Source organism: Coccinella septempunctata, chromosome 7, assembly GCF_907165205.1.
Source record: "Coccinella septempunctata chromosome 7, icCocSept1.1, whole genome shotgun sequence".
In the NCBI taxonomy this organism is placed as follows: domain Eukaryota; kingdom Metazoa; phylum Arthropoda; class Insecta; order Coleoptera; family Coccinellidae; genus Coccinella; species Coccinella septempunctata.
Genome location: NC_058195.1, coordinates 1791686 through 1805195, shown reverse-complemented (window position 1 = coordinate 1805195; position 13510 = coordinate 1791686). Strand labels below are relative to the sequence as shown.

The 13510-nt window shown below is 37.2% G+C and overlaps 3 protein-coding genes across 3 annotated transcripts; 1 reads left to right on the top strand and 2 right to left on the bottom strand.

Annotated features, from left to right (window-relative positions):
* Nucleotides 1-643: 643 nt before the first annotated feature.
* LOC123316994 (cytochrome P450 9e2-like) lies at nt 644-3081 on the bottom strand. The gene is made up of 4 exons (XM_044903323.1): nt 2492-3081; nt 1724-2216; nt 946-1660; nt 644-871 (listed from the first exon to the last, which is right to left on the bottom strand). The coding sequence occupies exons 1-4, from the start codon at nt 2689-2691 to the stop codon at nt 696-698; spliced, it is 1584 nt and encodes a 527-aa protein (XP_044759258.1). The 5' UTR covers nt 2692-3081; the 3' UTR covers nt 644-695.
* Nucleotides 3082-3150: 69 nt separating this feature from the next.
* Nucleotides 3151-5614, bottom strand: LOC123316705. The gene is made up of 5 exons (XM_044902898.1): nt 5324-5614; nt 4526-4636; nt 4200-4374; nt 3831-4143; nt 3151-3302 (listed from the first exon to the last, which is right to left on the bottom strand). Exons 1-5 carry the CDS (start codon nt 5358-5360, stop codon nt 3285-3287), a joined length of 654 nt encoding a protein of 217 aa, XP_044758833.1. The 5' UTR covers nt 5361-5614; the 3' UTR covers nt 3151-3284.
* A 1535-nt stretch (nt 5615-7149) lies between these two features.
* Nucleotides 7150-13494, top strand: LOC123316691. The gene is made up of 14 exons (XM_044902882.1): nt 7150-7523; nt 7577-7832; nt 7886-8073; nt 8139-8306; nt 8365-8465; nt 8519-10996; nt 11050-11221; nt 11278-11521; nt 11622-11874; nt 11931-12095; nt 12152-12286; nt 12412-12534; nt 12590-12751; nt 13375-13494. The coding sequence occupies exons 1-14, from the start codon at nt 7271-7273 to the stop codon at nt 13492-13494; spliced, it is 4818 nt and encodes a 1605-aa protein (XP_044758817.1). The 5' UTR covers nt 7150-7270.
* Nucleotides 13495-13510: the final 16 nt, after the last annotated feature.

The following is a 13510-nucleotide window of genomic DNA, read 5'->3' as shown; positions in this document are numbered from 1 at the left end:
TTGGAAAGCGTTCCAAGGTTTGGGATAAGTCATATAAATCCTTTTGTTGCCAATACAATAAGAAATAAATAACAAATTCGACCCAAAAAAAGATTACCTCCCACGAAATATATATGCAAATTTTTGTTGGATATGCTTAGCCAAATATGCATAAATGAATAACTCCCCTTGACATAAAAAATGTACTATTGTTCTCGTTTCTTTTAGCAAGAAGCAAGAATGGCATTTACCTGGAGTACATAGAACTTGCAATATGTAGATTCTTCTTTACCAAACTTTTGAATTATGTCATGGAAGAAAGTGTTGAGTCTGGAGAAAAATTTAGCGAAAACTCTTTGCAGTTTGAGTAACAGATAAAGTGGGGAAACTCTATACCGTTTGGTGGTGAATTTGAATGTTTCATTGAATGAAATTCGTTTGAGAACTTAAATCATCGATTGATCTTGATAATTCTTCATTATTTTCATCATAGCAAACCACATCCATGATCAAAAGGCCTAAAGATCGGTCAGTCGTGTTTTTAGGAAGCACTAGGTAGATTACTTCCATTAAAAACTTTCCAGAATAACTGTTTTATATGTGACATTGGGATTACCCACATATTCTTTGAGAGATTGATAAAAAACACAAAGATATTCGACCAATACCAATTTATTTAATTATTTTACATCGAAGGTGCATTGATGGTTTATTTTTCATTCTTTTATAACATTTCTCCTCTTCAAGGATAATATAACACCTCCATCTATGCTCATCGGCAAAGTTTTGTGTAGTTTCAAGGGTATATTGGTTTTTTCAGTCACTTGGAATTCGAATTTGCTCAAGATATTGGCTACCAGACATTTTATCTCCAGTAGAGCAAAGCGAGAACCTGAAATCAGAAATATAAGAATCCTTAAACATGATCCTTTAGTCAGGATCCATAGATTGGTAGCTTATACTCACCAATACAATTTCTTGGTCCAATTCCAAAAGGTGTATAAGATCCTGGTATAACATTCTTCTTATTCTCGTCATCGAATCTTTCTGGAATAAAAGCGTCTGGATTCTCGAAGTACTCTTCGTTGTAATGAGTCGCAACAAAGGGTATAATGGTCAAGGCACCTTTCTGTAGGGTCAGAGGAAATTCACCCTCTTGTTTAGGCTGTATGGTGTACTCCTTCGTACATTTCCTGAACAAAATAAAAGCCGTAGGCCATTTCCTCAGAGCTTCCGTGACAACCTGATCCAGATACTTCATTTTAGTAACCATTTCGAAGGAAATAGAGTCGGAATATGACAGATGGTCATCGATTTCCCTGATCAGCTTCTGTTGGACATCGGGATTTGTTGCTAGTTCGTGGGAGAGGAAGCTCAGGAGCGTTGAGGATGCCTCGTACCCAGCCATGAAGAATATGATGGCCTGAGCAGTGATTACGTCATCTGTAATCTCCAGAGTAGACTTAGACTTCAGGTCTTTACTTTCTGAGACTGTTGCGAAGCCTGTGACTTCATCTGAGTTGGAGTTTTCTTGTTGTAGCTTCCCTCTCCTAGCCTCCATCAGTTGGTGGATGAGATCAGGCCTTATAATACCCTCGTTTTCTCTGGTACGGATGGTCTGTGTTATTATCCTCTTGAAAACGTGGGAAATTCCTTTGGGGAATCCGTTAAGGCCAAAAATCTGGAATGAAACAGGGTGATTAAGTGGAACAATGCTCATTTAATGAATGCTGAGGTAACTCACCCGATTGAACTTTGGAAAAAGCGTCACGAACAGCACATTTAAGACCTTGAAAGGTGTGGTTGTGGTTACAATTTTTCCAGCGAGATATATCTCGTTCTTAGGGTTCTTCAACGAGTCACACTGTGCACCGAAAGCGCAGGAAGCTATGACGTCGTTGGTGTACTTGCAGAAGGCCTCCTTCATCTCTACCTCAATGGTGTCGCCATCCATGGCGTCAAAGTGTTCAACGAACTTTCTGGCGGATTCCGCTATCAAGACGAACATGGCCTTCATTTTGGAGTTGGTGAAGACGGGACTGACAGTTGTTCTGAGTTCTTTCCATTGTTTACCCCTAGCCGCTAGAAGGTTCTTGTTGATTATGGGGTCAGACTGGGCATTGAGTAGATCGAAACGATCTGTGAAGTGTTCGAAGTCCTTGACGAACATCTGTTTGATTAGATCGATGTCTGTCACGTAGAGGGCTGGGTAGATGGACAAGTAACTACCGAAATACCTAAAAAAAAGTGCTGTCTGTGAATTTCTTTTTGGATGCTTCGTCAAGAAGGGTTCTTAGACCAAGGGTCACAGATAAAGAGGATGAAGAACTGAAGAATGTTAATATTATCAGCAATTCCTCACCATTGACCCACAGACGTGTATTTCTCCGGAATCACACTCCACATGTCATCTATCGATGTGTCAAGACATAATCGGTGGTCAATATGACGGTCAAAATGGCGCATAATCAAATGAACTTTTGTATTATTGTGATCCCCATCGTCAACCTACCTTTTTCCTGCAAATTTCTTACAATCATCTCGCACCATCTCGAAATATGATTTATCCATGAAAATCATCCTCTTCAGCGTGCTCTGGAGGCTAATATAACTAACTTTCTTCCTCTTCCAATAAAGAAAAGATGGTAAAAGTGCAATCGCTTCGTACAAAATAAAGCTAATGATCAGAATAATCACAATAAGCAAAAACATTTCGTTCCAAAAATCGATGTATGTTTCTTGATTCTGTATGCGGTCAAAGACTGACTAACTCACCGATATTATGAGCTGAAGAGTAAAGTTTTATCAAGAAAAACCGTGGCCAAGGTCCTGGGTCTATTATTTCAAGTGATTCCCACTCAGTTTTGCATATGAGATTCATTATCTCACGGTGGAGTTCATTAAGGTATTCGTGAATTCATATGGATTCATATTATTCTTTCAAATTTCAAGCCCAGAAAGATACAACAGAAGATCCAAACCCGATGATGTTTTTGTTAATGAACCATTGTTTATCAACACTAAGATTGAAGAAGAAAATAAATAAAGAACAGAGTCCAAAACAAGAACCTCGTGTTTTTTCTAGAATATGTAATTGATGATTTCACCAGCAAGTTTTGAATTTGTTTGTCTCGTGAAGGGAAGGTATGAAATTGATAACTTATATTCGTATATTCCCTTTATTTTATCTACATGTGATGTACCATACATATCAATATCAACTGAATTCTTTTCACTATGCTGATACCTCTCTGTCATCATCCCAATTACTGTCTGTTTCTATCGTTGATAGTCTTATGTTGATGTCAATCCTCGAAAGAAACCTGAAAAAATTTTAGTTAGAAAATAAACAAGCAAAAAGTGAGATTTTTATGTAATTTCGAAACATCCTTCAGCTCAAATAGGGCTATGGATGAGGATATGGAATTAATAGAAGTTATATTGTAGAATCTAGAAAACAGTTGATGTTTTGATTACGAAAATTTCGATTTTTTGGGTAAAAAATGAGCAAGGGGTTAGACCCCCCTAAAATGACTCATTTGCTCGTCTTTTTGAAAATCAGCGTGTCCTACTACTGTCCTAGTGTGTGGAGTGCATAAAAGTTACTTTGTAGAATCCAGAAAACCAAACAGTTCATGAGTCGATAGACAATTGCTCTCCAGAGCTCCATTCAAAAACTTTTTTCCTGAACATTGTCAGATATCTGAAAGTTTGGTGTGAAAATACAGGTTTTCGAATACGCTGAATCTATTGCCAGCGTTCAGATTTTCATCGTTGAAATGCCATTTTTCAAATATTGCAAATTATATGAGTAGAGAGTAAAATATGAAGTATATTTGATATACCCTCACCCAATTCTTGAAAGCTTCTTGATTTTTCTCCGTACTCAGACTGAAATCCATAGAAAAATCCATCATATCTCGACTGAACCTTTGTTCCTCGGTTTTTTCACCAGATTCTTCTTCTTTTTGCATTCCGACAAATTTCCTATTCTGCATGTCCCTCAAATAATTCTCATGACAACGACCGTACATATGAGCTATAGCTTGAGCTGCATTATATGCGTTTTTCCACTTATCACATAGAAATGCATGATAGGTCGTTTTATCGTGTATGAAGAAGAATACTTTTTTGTTGAATGGATCCATACTGCAGCTGGATAATCTGGAAAATTTCGTAGTCATTAACCGAGACAGGTTGAGAGTTAGGGAAGTTATCACCTGAGTAATGGTATTCTGAAAATTTCTTTTTCACGCATATCGGTTAACCTTATATAGTTTGATATCAAAATAACCCCTTTCTGTGTCTTTATTTTATTTCTCTCCCTCTCGCGTTTCAAGAACTTTAAGCCATTATCAACATCAAACTCTGGTGAAATGTTGACAGGAAGACAACCTAAAATATAATAAAGATCTCACTGCATCCAAACCACCTCTATGAAACTCATTTGTAACCCAGTTATTGACTGAAAATTCAATATAATATTTGGCCTCTAAGATGAGTTTTTTCATCCTACACTCAATTTGTACCAAAGAAAATGAGTTACCAAGATAATCAACCTTGAAACTAATAACATCCACACTATTTTCTGGCAGTTCTCCTATTGCGTTCCCATTTTCTAAATCCACAGCTTGAGTTATCAGCTCTTCTGAGAATTCTGAAATCAGGAAATGCTAAATGATTCATTTTATTTATTTTTTTGGTTGCCTTATCTTATCGATTGCGGTAGTCCAAACATAATTCAAGACTCAATAAGCAGAAGTTTTGATTTTACGGGGAAATTGTGGAAGATTCACGCAAAAAAAAAAACAGGAATTCTGGCATTAACTCATTGAGAATTTTTTTTTTCACATTTTCTAATCGATTTCAAAACGAAATGTTTAAGAAGGAACTCCTGGTTTGTCTTCTGGCAAAAATGCTTACTGTCTATCACAGTATTATAAACAAGAGTGAACTGAATTTTATCATAAGTTTCTTGATCGCAAAGCGAAAGTTATGGATGAAATAAGTATGTTGTAGTTTCGGTAGAGTAAGTATCGAGAAACGAGAAGTATAATTAGAAAACTGCTTTCAAATTCCAAACTTTGCCAAACATGAAATTCAATTTTCTTTCTCATCAAAGTAATATGAAAATACTTTTTTCGCATTCATTGATCATAATCATAATATACATATTTCAAAACAACCTGAATTGGGCAGATAAAGGAATATCAGATCATGAGAACTTAATATTATTCAAATCTTCGCACAAAAAAAAAGTATCCAAAAGATGTGAGAACCACTGACATACTGAATGGGAATAGCAATTTTTTTTTGTATCATGCATATATTAAGGAGCACTCACTGTTCTTCTTTGGCTTCAGAATATTCAAGAAATCCATCGTTCACAAGTCGTCAATTTACCCAAAGTTTCACTGTACTAAATCATAATAACGATTTTGTGGTCTTCATTATCTATTTCCGTTGGTAGAATGAGAATGCACTACTGTTGAGGCTGTGTTTAACGTGGTATGAAACAACATACTGGGCAATTCCATAATGAAAACAATTTATCAACACTATTTTTCGAGATAAACCTATCGCTTACGGAATGCACTGGGAAGACGAGTTTCTCTATTTAACTCTTAATAGTGGCATTGATTTGACTCTAGTTTCTATTAGGAAGTGGAATTGACGTCTTGATCATGTTCTGTCTCAGTTTTCGTACTCAAAATCCTATGACGGTTTAATTGATTTAATTTTGGAATTGTACGGGGGCTATTCGAAGTGTAATTGGCAATTGAGAGGCAGGAAATTATGGATTATTTACTATTCCTCATAGAATTTGACGAATCTGGTTCGAAATCTCTGAAAAACTTCACACAAAAGCTCATTATTCCTTGAGTCTCATAAAATAAGTTGAGAAGTCCTCTGGAGTTACCTTCAATAGCCCTTTGAATGTCATTGCTCTCACCTGTTCCCACAAAACTAGAAAGATCTCTAATATTTGCACTTATCGAGTAGTGCTCCCATTATGCATCGTTTAAAGAACACATAATAACGTTTTTTATAGGTTTCTTAAACGTAGTTTCATAACAAGAATTCTACGGAAATATAACGTTGCAAATTCGTTTTGAAATAACGTTGTTGAGATACGAATCTTGAACGTTGAAGTTGACACTAAAATATACCAAAAGTTATTCGTTAAATTGGAGTATTTCAGTAATTTTCAAATAAAAATGAAAGTTTTCTCATACATTTTTATATACAAATTGAATATTCCTCAGATTCCTGATTGAATAGTAAAATAGACTTTGAATAAATCTCTGAGATCATCTGAGCATTGTACATTTCATTTTTTTATCGAAGATTTCATCTTTGTATGAATGTAGTGGCGTCGTTTATTCTCTTTTCCACGAATCTAAGTCAATCCTAGAATTGACTTCGAGTTAAAGTCAAGTCGAGATTCATTATAGAGTAAACATCACCACTATGCATCCCCCTTTCAGACCTGTACAGTCATAAACCGATTGGCGTTGCAAAGAACTCTTCAAATGCTGGTGTGCAAACACGTTGATAGTTCAACGTTGAAGCAACGTTTCTTAAATCTTATTGTTTGAACGTTGAGGAGACACCACAATGTTTCATATTGGCTGCTAAAGTGAAGGGTTGTTGTATAGTTTCGTGTTCAACGTTGATGTAATGTTTCTTACTCTTTATTGAATATACGTTGAGGGAAAACGATAAGAAAACGTTTGATATTATTGGTTAAAGTAACCGGTTTTTAATATAGTTTCGTATTCAAAGTTGATTGAACATTCCTTGCTTAGTATTGAATATAAGTTGAGCAAAAACGATGAAGAAACGTTCCTTATTGGTAGTTATAGTAACGGGTTGTTGGATGGTTTCTTATTCAACGTTGATGCAATATTTTGAAGTTCTTCTATCAAAAAATAACCCCTGGTCAACGTCAGGTACCACATACATACGTAAAATACACGTTTCCTGCTCAGAACAGTACCCATTAAGGTCTTTCTCTGAGGGAAATCAAGCCTATCGATTCTAACGTGAAAATGAATGAAAAAAAAATTGAATTCGGCGGAAGACGGAAACTCAGTAATCGAAAAATCCGATAAGAGGTTTCCTGGCCGATTCTATCTGAGTTCGGTCAGTTTTCGAGCCATTCACCGAAATCGACATTCGGAAAATATTCGAATTTATCATTTTTATCTTCGTCGTCTATTTTCCTCTCTGCGAAAATGGATAAAGGCCCTGTTTTGGGCTGATTAGTGGCTTATCGCGTTTCTTCAAAATGAAAAGTTTGGTCGGATTCGTATTTTTCGTTTTCCTCGTCGGTTTCTTCGAAGTTGAAGTTACCCCCTTGAATATAGTCCAGGATGGGGTAGAAGGGGATGATCTCAAGCCAAATTACACTTCGATAAATTGGAATGTTTCGTATAGGAGCATCGGAAATCCAAAGGAGAGTTACACTTGGTTGGTCCAAGGATATTATCAGTTCGTGAACGTTATTGTTGATCTTATTTTACCAGATGCTCTGCCTGATGGTGAGATTTGAAACAGCCATTTGTGATTCGTTGCTTATTAAATTTTTTCGAAGAAATCTTCACGATTGAACCAGGAGAAACAATATGGTCCCACGCTAAAAATTGCATCTGGGCATACAGAAGACTGTTCGTCTTCATAATCCTCCTCATGGTCCAGATCTTCTTCCTTATAGGCAGTAACGCTAAAGAACTATGCTCCTGCGTATTCTTCTGTACTCAATGCTCTACAAGTACAACCTTCAATCCCAATACCAAATTCAAAAAATGGTTATGGTTCACCTGGATTTACTCCATCCTCTTTTTTCTACTGTGAGTCGAAAGATATGCATCTGTTCTTCAAAATCAAACCCATTTTGTTTTAGTTTGACGTTGGTGATGGCAAACCAAACCAACCAAAATATGGATGATGGTTTCGATACAGTCATACTAACTTTAGACGATACTATAGTCGACGTTGAAGCTTTCGTTGATACCACAGTAAAACAACTGGAAATTTTACTCTTGACAAACTTCCAGGACTACTTAAGTTTCTTTTTATCTAGTGGAGAACGTAAGTATTTCCAAATTTCATAATTTCCTCAAAAGTGACCTATCTTGCGTTGTTCAAACCAAAAGGAACAACGATGAACATTTTGGCGGATATAGAAAATATCATCGGATCTCTAGATTTTTCAAAAACCTTCAAAGACATCGAAAACAATTTCAATTTCATTAAACCAGTGTTTGACGAGATAGAAACGATCCTTACCGATGTGGAGAACATTGGTAAAACGATAAACGATGGTGAGTGACAATATAAAAAAAGTTTTCGGTGGAAATTGCTCCGTATCCGCTGTTTCAGACATATCCGATCTCAAAGATATGGTGGAAAATATGGTATGCGACACAAAAGAGTGCGAACAACTGAAGAATCTTATTCCTTCATTGGAATCGATTTATGATGTGAGTAGAACCTCGATGAGGCGTTTTTGAGTTGGTTGATACGTATTTTATAGGGTGGTGCTGGAGCTGTTAACGAGACATACGCGGAGTTGGAAAATTTAGCTAATCTAGGAAAAGAAACTGTCAGTAAGGGATTAGAAGAAGTTGAAAATATCACATCAATTATCGGAGGAAATGTGCTCAAAGAAGGAAAAGCTCTTGGAAATTTAACAGCTAATATCGCTGGCAACGTTGCGAAGGATCTCGAAATAGCTGAAGGAGGTTTAACTAATCTAACGTCAGCTATTGGAGGAGAAGCAATCGAGGAAGGAAAAGCTTTGGAGAATCTCACAGCTAATATAGCTGGGAACGTTGTTAAAGACCTCGAAATAGCTGGTGGCGGTTTAACTAATCTTACATCAGCTATTGGAGGAGAAGCAATCGAGGAAGGAAAAGCTTTGGAGAATCTCACAGCTAATATAGCTGGGAACGTTGTTAAAGACCTTGAAATAGCTGAAGGAGGTTTAACTAACCTAACGTCAGCTATTGGAGGAGAAGCAATCGAGGAAGGAAAAGCTTTGGAGAATCTCACAGCTAATATAGCTGGGAACGTTGTTAAAGACCTTGAAATAGCTGAAGGAGGTTTAACTAACCTAACGTCAGCTATTGGAGGAGAAGCAATCGAGGAAGGAAAAGCTTTGGAGAATCTCACAGCTAATATAGCTGGGAACGTTGTTAAAGACCTTGAAATAGCTGAAGGAGGTTTAACTAACCTAACGTCAGCTATTGGAGGAGAAGCAATCGAGGAAGGAAAAGCTTTGGAGAATCTCACAGCTAATATAGCTGGGAACGTTGTTAAAGACCTCGAAATAGCTGGTGGCGGTTTAACTAATCTAACGTCAGCTATTGGAGGAGGAGCAATCGAGGAAGGAAAAGCTTTGGAGAATCTCACTGCGAATATAGCAGGTAACGTCGTTAAGGATCTTGAAACAGCTGGAGGAGGCTTAACTAACCTAACATCAGCTATCGGAGGAAAAGCGGTAGAAGAAGGAAAAGCTTTGGAGAATCTCACAGCTAATATAGCTGGGAATATAGCGAAAGATTTGGAAGATACTGAGAAAGGCCTCGCCAATATTACCGGGAACCTAGTTGGCGGCATGGAAAATGTTGCAGGAGGCATTGGAAATGAGATAGAAAATGAGGGAAAAGCACTGAAAGACTTAACGAAAGGCGTAGCAGGAGAAGTGGGAGATGTGTTTAAAGATCTTGGCGATTGGACCTTTGGTTCGGGTAACCAAAAAAAGAAATCAAAGGAGATTAAAAAGAACCATGTAACCACCGAGGCATCGACTACGCAGAAAAGCAAAGCTAAGAACAAGGTGGAAAGTATGGTGAGTGGCATTGGTAGTGAAATTGGTGGTCTCTTCGGCGGTTTTGGTGGTTTTGCATCGCCCTCAGAAGATAAGAAGAAATCTATTAAGAAGCAAAATAATACAACACCGATTGAAAAATCAAAGATGAGTGAATCAACGTCTAAAATCGAGTCCAAAAATGAAAGTGAAAACATTTTTGGTTCATTCGGAAATTCAGTTTCCGAAACAGATGCAGAAGTAGGAGAATCAACTATGGATTTAACATCGCATTTGAAAGAAGGAGCCACGAATGGTGTACAGAAGGGTGCTGATGGTCTCACGAATGGTTTCAATAATTTATTCGCTGGGCTAGACGCATATAAAGAACTGAAACAGCCGAGTGGTGTGAATTCATCCAACCCAGTTAGAAATGTGGAAACAACGACAGTAAAACAGGTTGAGAGTAAAACCCAAAACAGCTTTGGAGGACTTTTTGGTGGACTTGAGAATGTGGTCTCTAAGGTCGAGAAAAAAGTAGAAAACATTGGAGTTACGCCATCAAAGGAGCTTGGTACAACCACTAAGGCGAAAAACTCTGGAGGTATCTTTGGAGGAGTAGATGGTTGGTTTTCTGGCGGTAATAAAAAGCCAGTCGTAGTGAGCTCAACCCCTCCAGTGAAATATTCAGAAACTACAACAACTAAAAGTAGCTTTGGAGGTCTTTTTGGTGGACTCGGGAATTTGGCATCTAAGGTAACCAACGGAGTGAAGAAAACTGAGGAAAAAATGGAAGATATGACTTCGAAGGTAGCGGGAGGTATAGGTGGCACTGCCAGTAGTGCCAAGAATGAAATCGGGGAGTTATTTGGAGGTTTTGGAGATTGGTCTTCCTCAGGCTCTAGCAAAAAAAAGAATGAGGGAAAAGTTAAGGTAGACTCGAAGAAAGATGATACAGTAACCGTAACAAAGAGCAATGGTTTCAACAGTTTCTTTGGAGGTACGGAGAAGACAACACAAAGAGTTACTACTGATGTCAAAAAAGAGAAACCACCAAGTATCACTGCTAAAGTATCCAGTGATGTTGGAAAAGCTGTAGGTGGCGTAGAAAATAAAATTTCTGACGCTTCCAAGAAACTGTTCAATATGGGTGGTAGCTTTTTTGGATTTAGAAGGAGAAGAGGACTCGATTCCGACAGTTTAGTGAGTATATGAAACAAATCGATTCTTCTTTGTAGTGTCTTTGTTCTTTCCAGAAAGGGGAGTTCGATACGATCTTTGGCACCATTGACAGAATCGAAAATTATGTGATGAATGACCTGAAGAACCTCAACAATCTGACTGTTCTCCTTTCTCCGATCACTGAGGAAATCGATGTTGTAATCAAGGAAGTATTATCGTCAGTCGAAGAGGAGCTCAGGAAAGCTGGTAAAACCTTTGGGTAATCTGATATTTAGAATTGAAAACCTTGGAAATCCTTTCAGCCAAACCTATAGAGGCTTTGTTCGCTTCTACCTTAGACAAAATCATTTCTGTCGAGCATTCAATCCTCAATGCTACGAATGTTATAAAAGATACTCAAGACGTGGTCAGTTGGTTCGAGGTTTACAGATATCACATCAGTAACTTCATAGCTACAGTGGTATTGATCTCTTTCGCACTTTTAACATTTGGAATCTCTACCAGGATGACTTATAACAATGTTGTCGCAAAATTCACTTACAAGGGGTGAGTAGTTTGTTTTCTATTCTTCTATTTTATCTTGATTGGAAGTTTGATGATCTTTCGGTCCTTCCATAAGTGAATTTTCTTTTCATCTTCATTGTAGGGGTTTTACTCTGCTTCATCTGACAGCTTTGCTGATGGCCGCCACCTCGATGATCTATATTTGTGCAGGTGTGACATCACAAAAAGTTTTGTGCGAAACTTTCGATACAAACTATAGGGAAGACAACATAATGAGGATTCTGAGCAAGATAAATCCTTCTAAATACGGTTTATTGCTCGATTTGAATCTGCATAAGGTTATCATAAGATGCCATCAAGACCGAAGCCTTTACGAGGTGGCAGCTTTGGGAAAGGTGAAAAAATCTTCACTGAGACAGACTTTGGAATGAATTTCATGGTTGTATTTCAGACGGAGCTCAATATAGAAAAGATTGCCCTTGGATTTTTCGATTTAGATGCGATCGAAAAAGAGTTCAAACCGCTTTTGAATCTGAATCTAAATTTTGCGAAATATTTTCCGCTTGATACCATACACACCATTGAGGAAGACCTGAATTTTGAAGCTTTTGATAAGGTAGCCACTAGAATCTGAAAGATTAAGGCGAGTGCTTCAAAAAATTTTCATTTCAGATCTTGGATTCGCCAATATTCAAACAAATGGACAAGTTGGAAAAGGAGTTTACTCAAATACCTATGATCGGGCCAGTTATAAAAAAGATCACAGACAAAATTGATTCTTTCAAAGACAAGATAATGTCGATAAAGGTAAGTACAATGATTTGCATTGTGCAAATTTTTTTTCAATAAACTCTAAAGAGTCCTGTCTTGTTGATAAACTTAACTCTTCTTATTAGATGTTTCTTTTCTGCTGATATCCTTAATTTTTCAAGACTCCTGTACAATCAGCCAACAACGGTTATCCATCCTTCCTTTCAAACCTTAAAACACTTCTGGTTGATGTTGAGAAGGGAGTTTCAGAAATGGAAGCTAAGTCTGTGAATACCTTACAAAATGTAAGTAGATACCTTACATTCAACGAACTTTTTATATACTATGTTGCTGTTGAAGGTGATTGAACAACTTAGGAACACCCTGATGTCATCTCTGATGGATTACGTCAACAATCGATTGATTCACTCAATCCAGCACGATGTTGGTAAATGTAGGCCTATCAGTGCAGCCTTCAACTCTACGTTAAATTCTATCTGTAGTAGGATCACAACACCAGCAGTGAGTTTTTGTCATAGCCAACACGTTGAGCGAGTAAAATTTAACATGAAAAATTCATTTGAAGTGATTTCGAATTTTTTTTTACGAAACTGAACTATTCACCTATTTGCTCCTCTATCTTATAATCAGGATGTCCTACTACTGTTTTAGGATACAGAGTATAATACTGACTTTGTTGATTCCACCAATCTAAACAGTTGATGGGTCCATAGAGAATTGCACTCCAGAGAGCATTTCAAATTGAACTGGAACATGAAGAATGGAAAAACAAAAAATATCATTTTATTCTAAACAGGGCCAGATATTCGAAATTTTGGTATAAAAATATGGGTTTTTGAACACGCTGAATCTATTGCGAGCAATTTCGAAAGCCCATCTTCCTTCGTTTAGATTTTCATCTTGGAAATGGCATTTTTCAAAAATTGCAAATTTCAATCTGCGATATCTCCTGTTATATTCGTCTGATCCAATTGGGATTTCCGGTTTCGTAATCAGCGTTGATAAGGCTTTTATTCTATTCGTATTTTTTTCAATACCAGGGTGATCAATGTACTCGTAATTTTCAATTCACTTCATCTTTTTGACTGATATTTGAATTTTAAACTACCTCTCACTTCTTACAGAATGGACATTGGTTTAGTTGGTTCATGGGTGTATCTCTATCCATACTCCTGATTGTTATGTCTAGAAAACTCGATGGAAAATTGAATATCATACGATCTGGAGGGCAGATAATACAGTAAGTATTTCAGCAGCAGA

Bases quoted from the DNA above. Each gene is read 5' to 3' on its own strand.
- LOC123316705 (XM_044902898.1), bottom strand. From the start codon at position 5,360: ATGGATTTCTTGAATATTCTGAAGCCAAAGAAGAACA. The intron at 4,375-4,525 runs GTAACTCATTTT...ATTATATTTTAG, and splicing joins TTTCAAGGTTGATTATCTTG to GTTGTCTTCCTGTCAACATT. The intron at 4,144-4,199 runs GTGATAACTTCC...GAAATTTTCCAG, and splicing joins TTCAGAATACCATTACTCAG to ATTATCCAGCTGCAGTATGG.
- LOC123316994 (XM_044903323.1), bottom strand. From the start codon at position 2,691: ATGTTTTTGCTTATTGTGATTATTCTGATCATTAGCTTTATTTTGTAC. The intron at 2,217-2,491 runs GTAGGTTGACGA...ACTTTTTTTTAG, and splicing joins AAGAAATTTGCAGGAAAAAG to GTATTTCGGTAGTTACTTGT. The intron at 1,661-1,723 runs GTGAGTTACCTC...GTTTCATTCCAG, and splicing joins TTTTTCCAAAGTTCAATCGG to ATTTTTGGCCTTAACGGATT.
- LOC123316691 (XM_044902882.1), top strand. From the start codon at position 7,271: ATGAAAAGTTTGGTCGGATTCGTATTTTTCGTTTTCCTCGTCGGTTTC. The intron at 8,074-8,138 runs GTAAGTATTTCC...TCAAACCAAAAG, and splicing joins CTTTTTATCTAGTGGAGAAC to GAACAACGATGAACATTTTG. The intron at 8,307-8,364 runs GTGAGTGACAAT...CCGCTGTTTCAG, and splicing joins TGGTAAAACGATAAACGATG to ACATATCCGATCTCAAAGAT.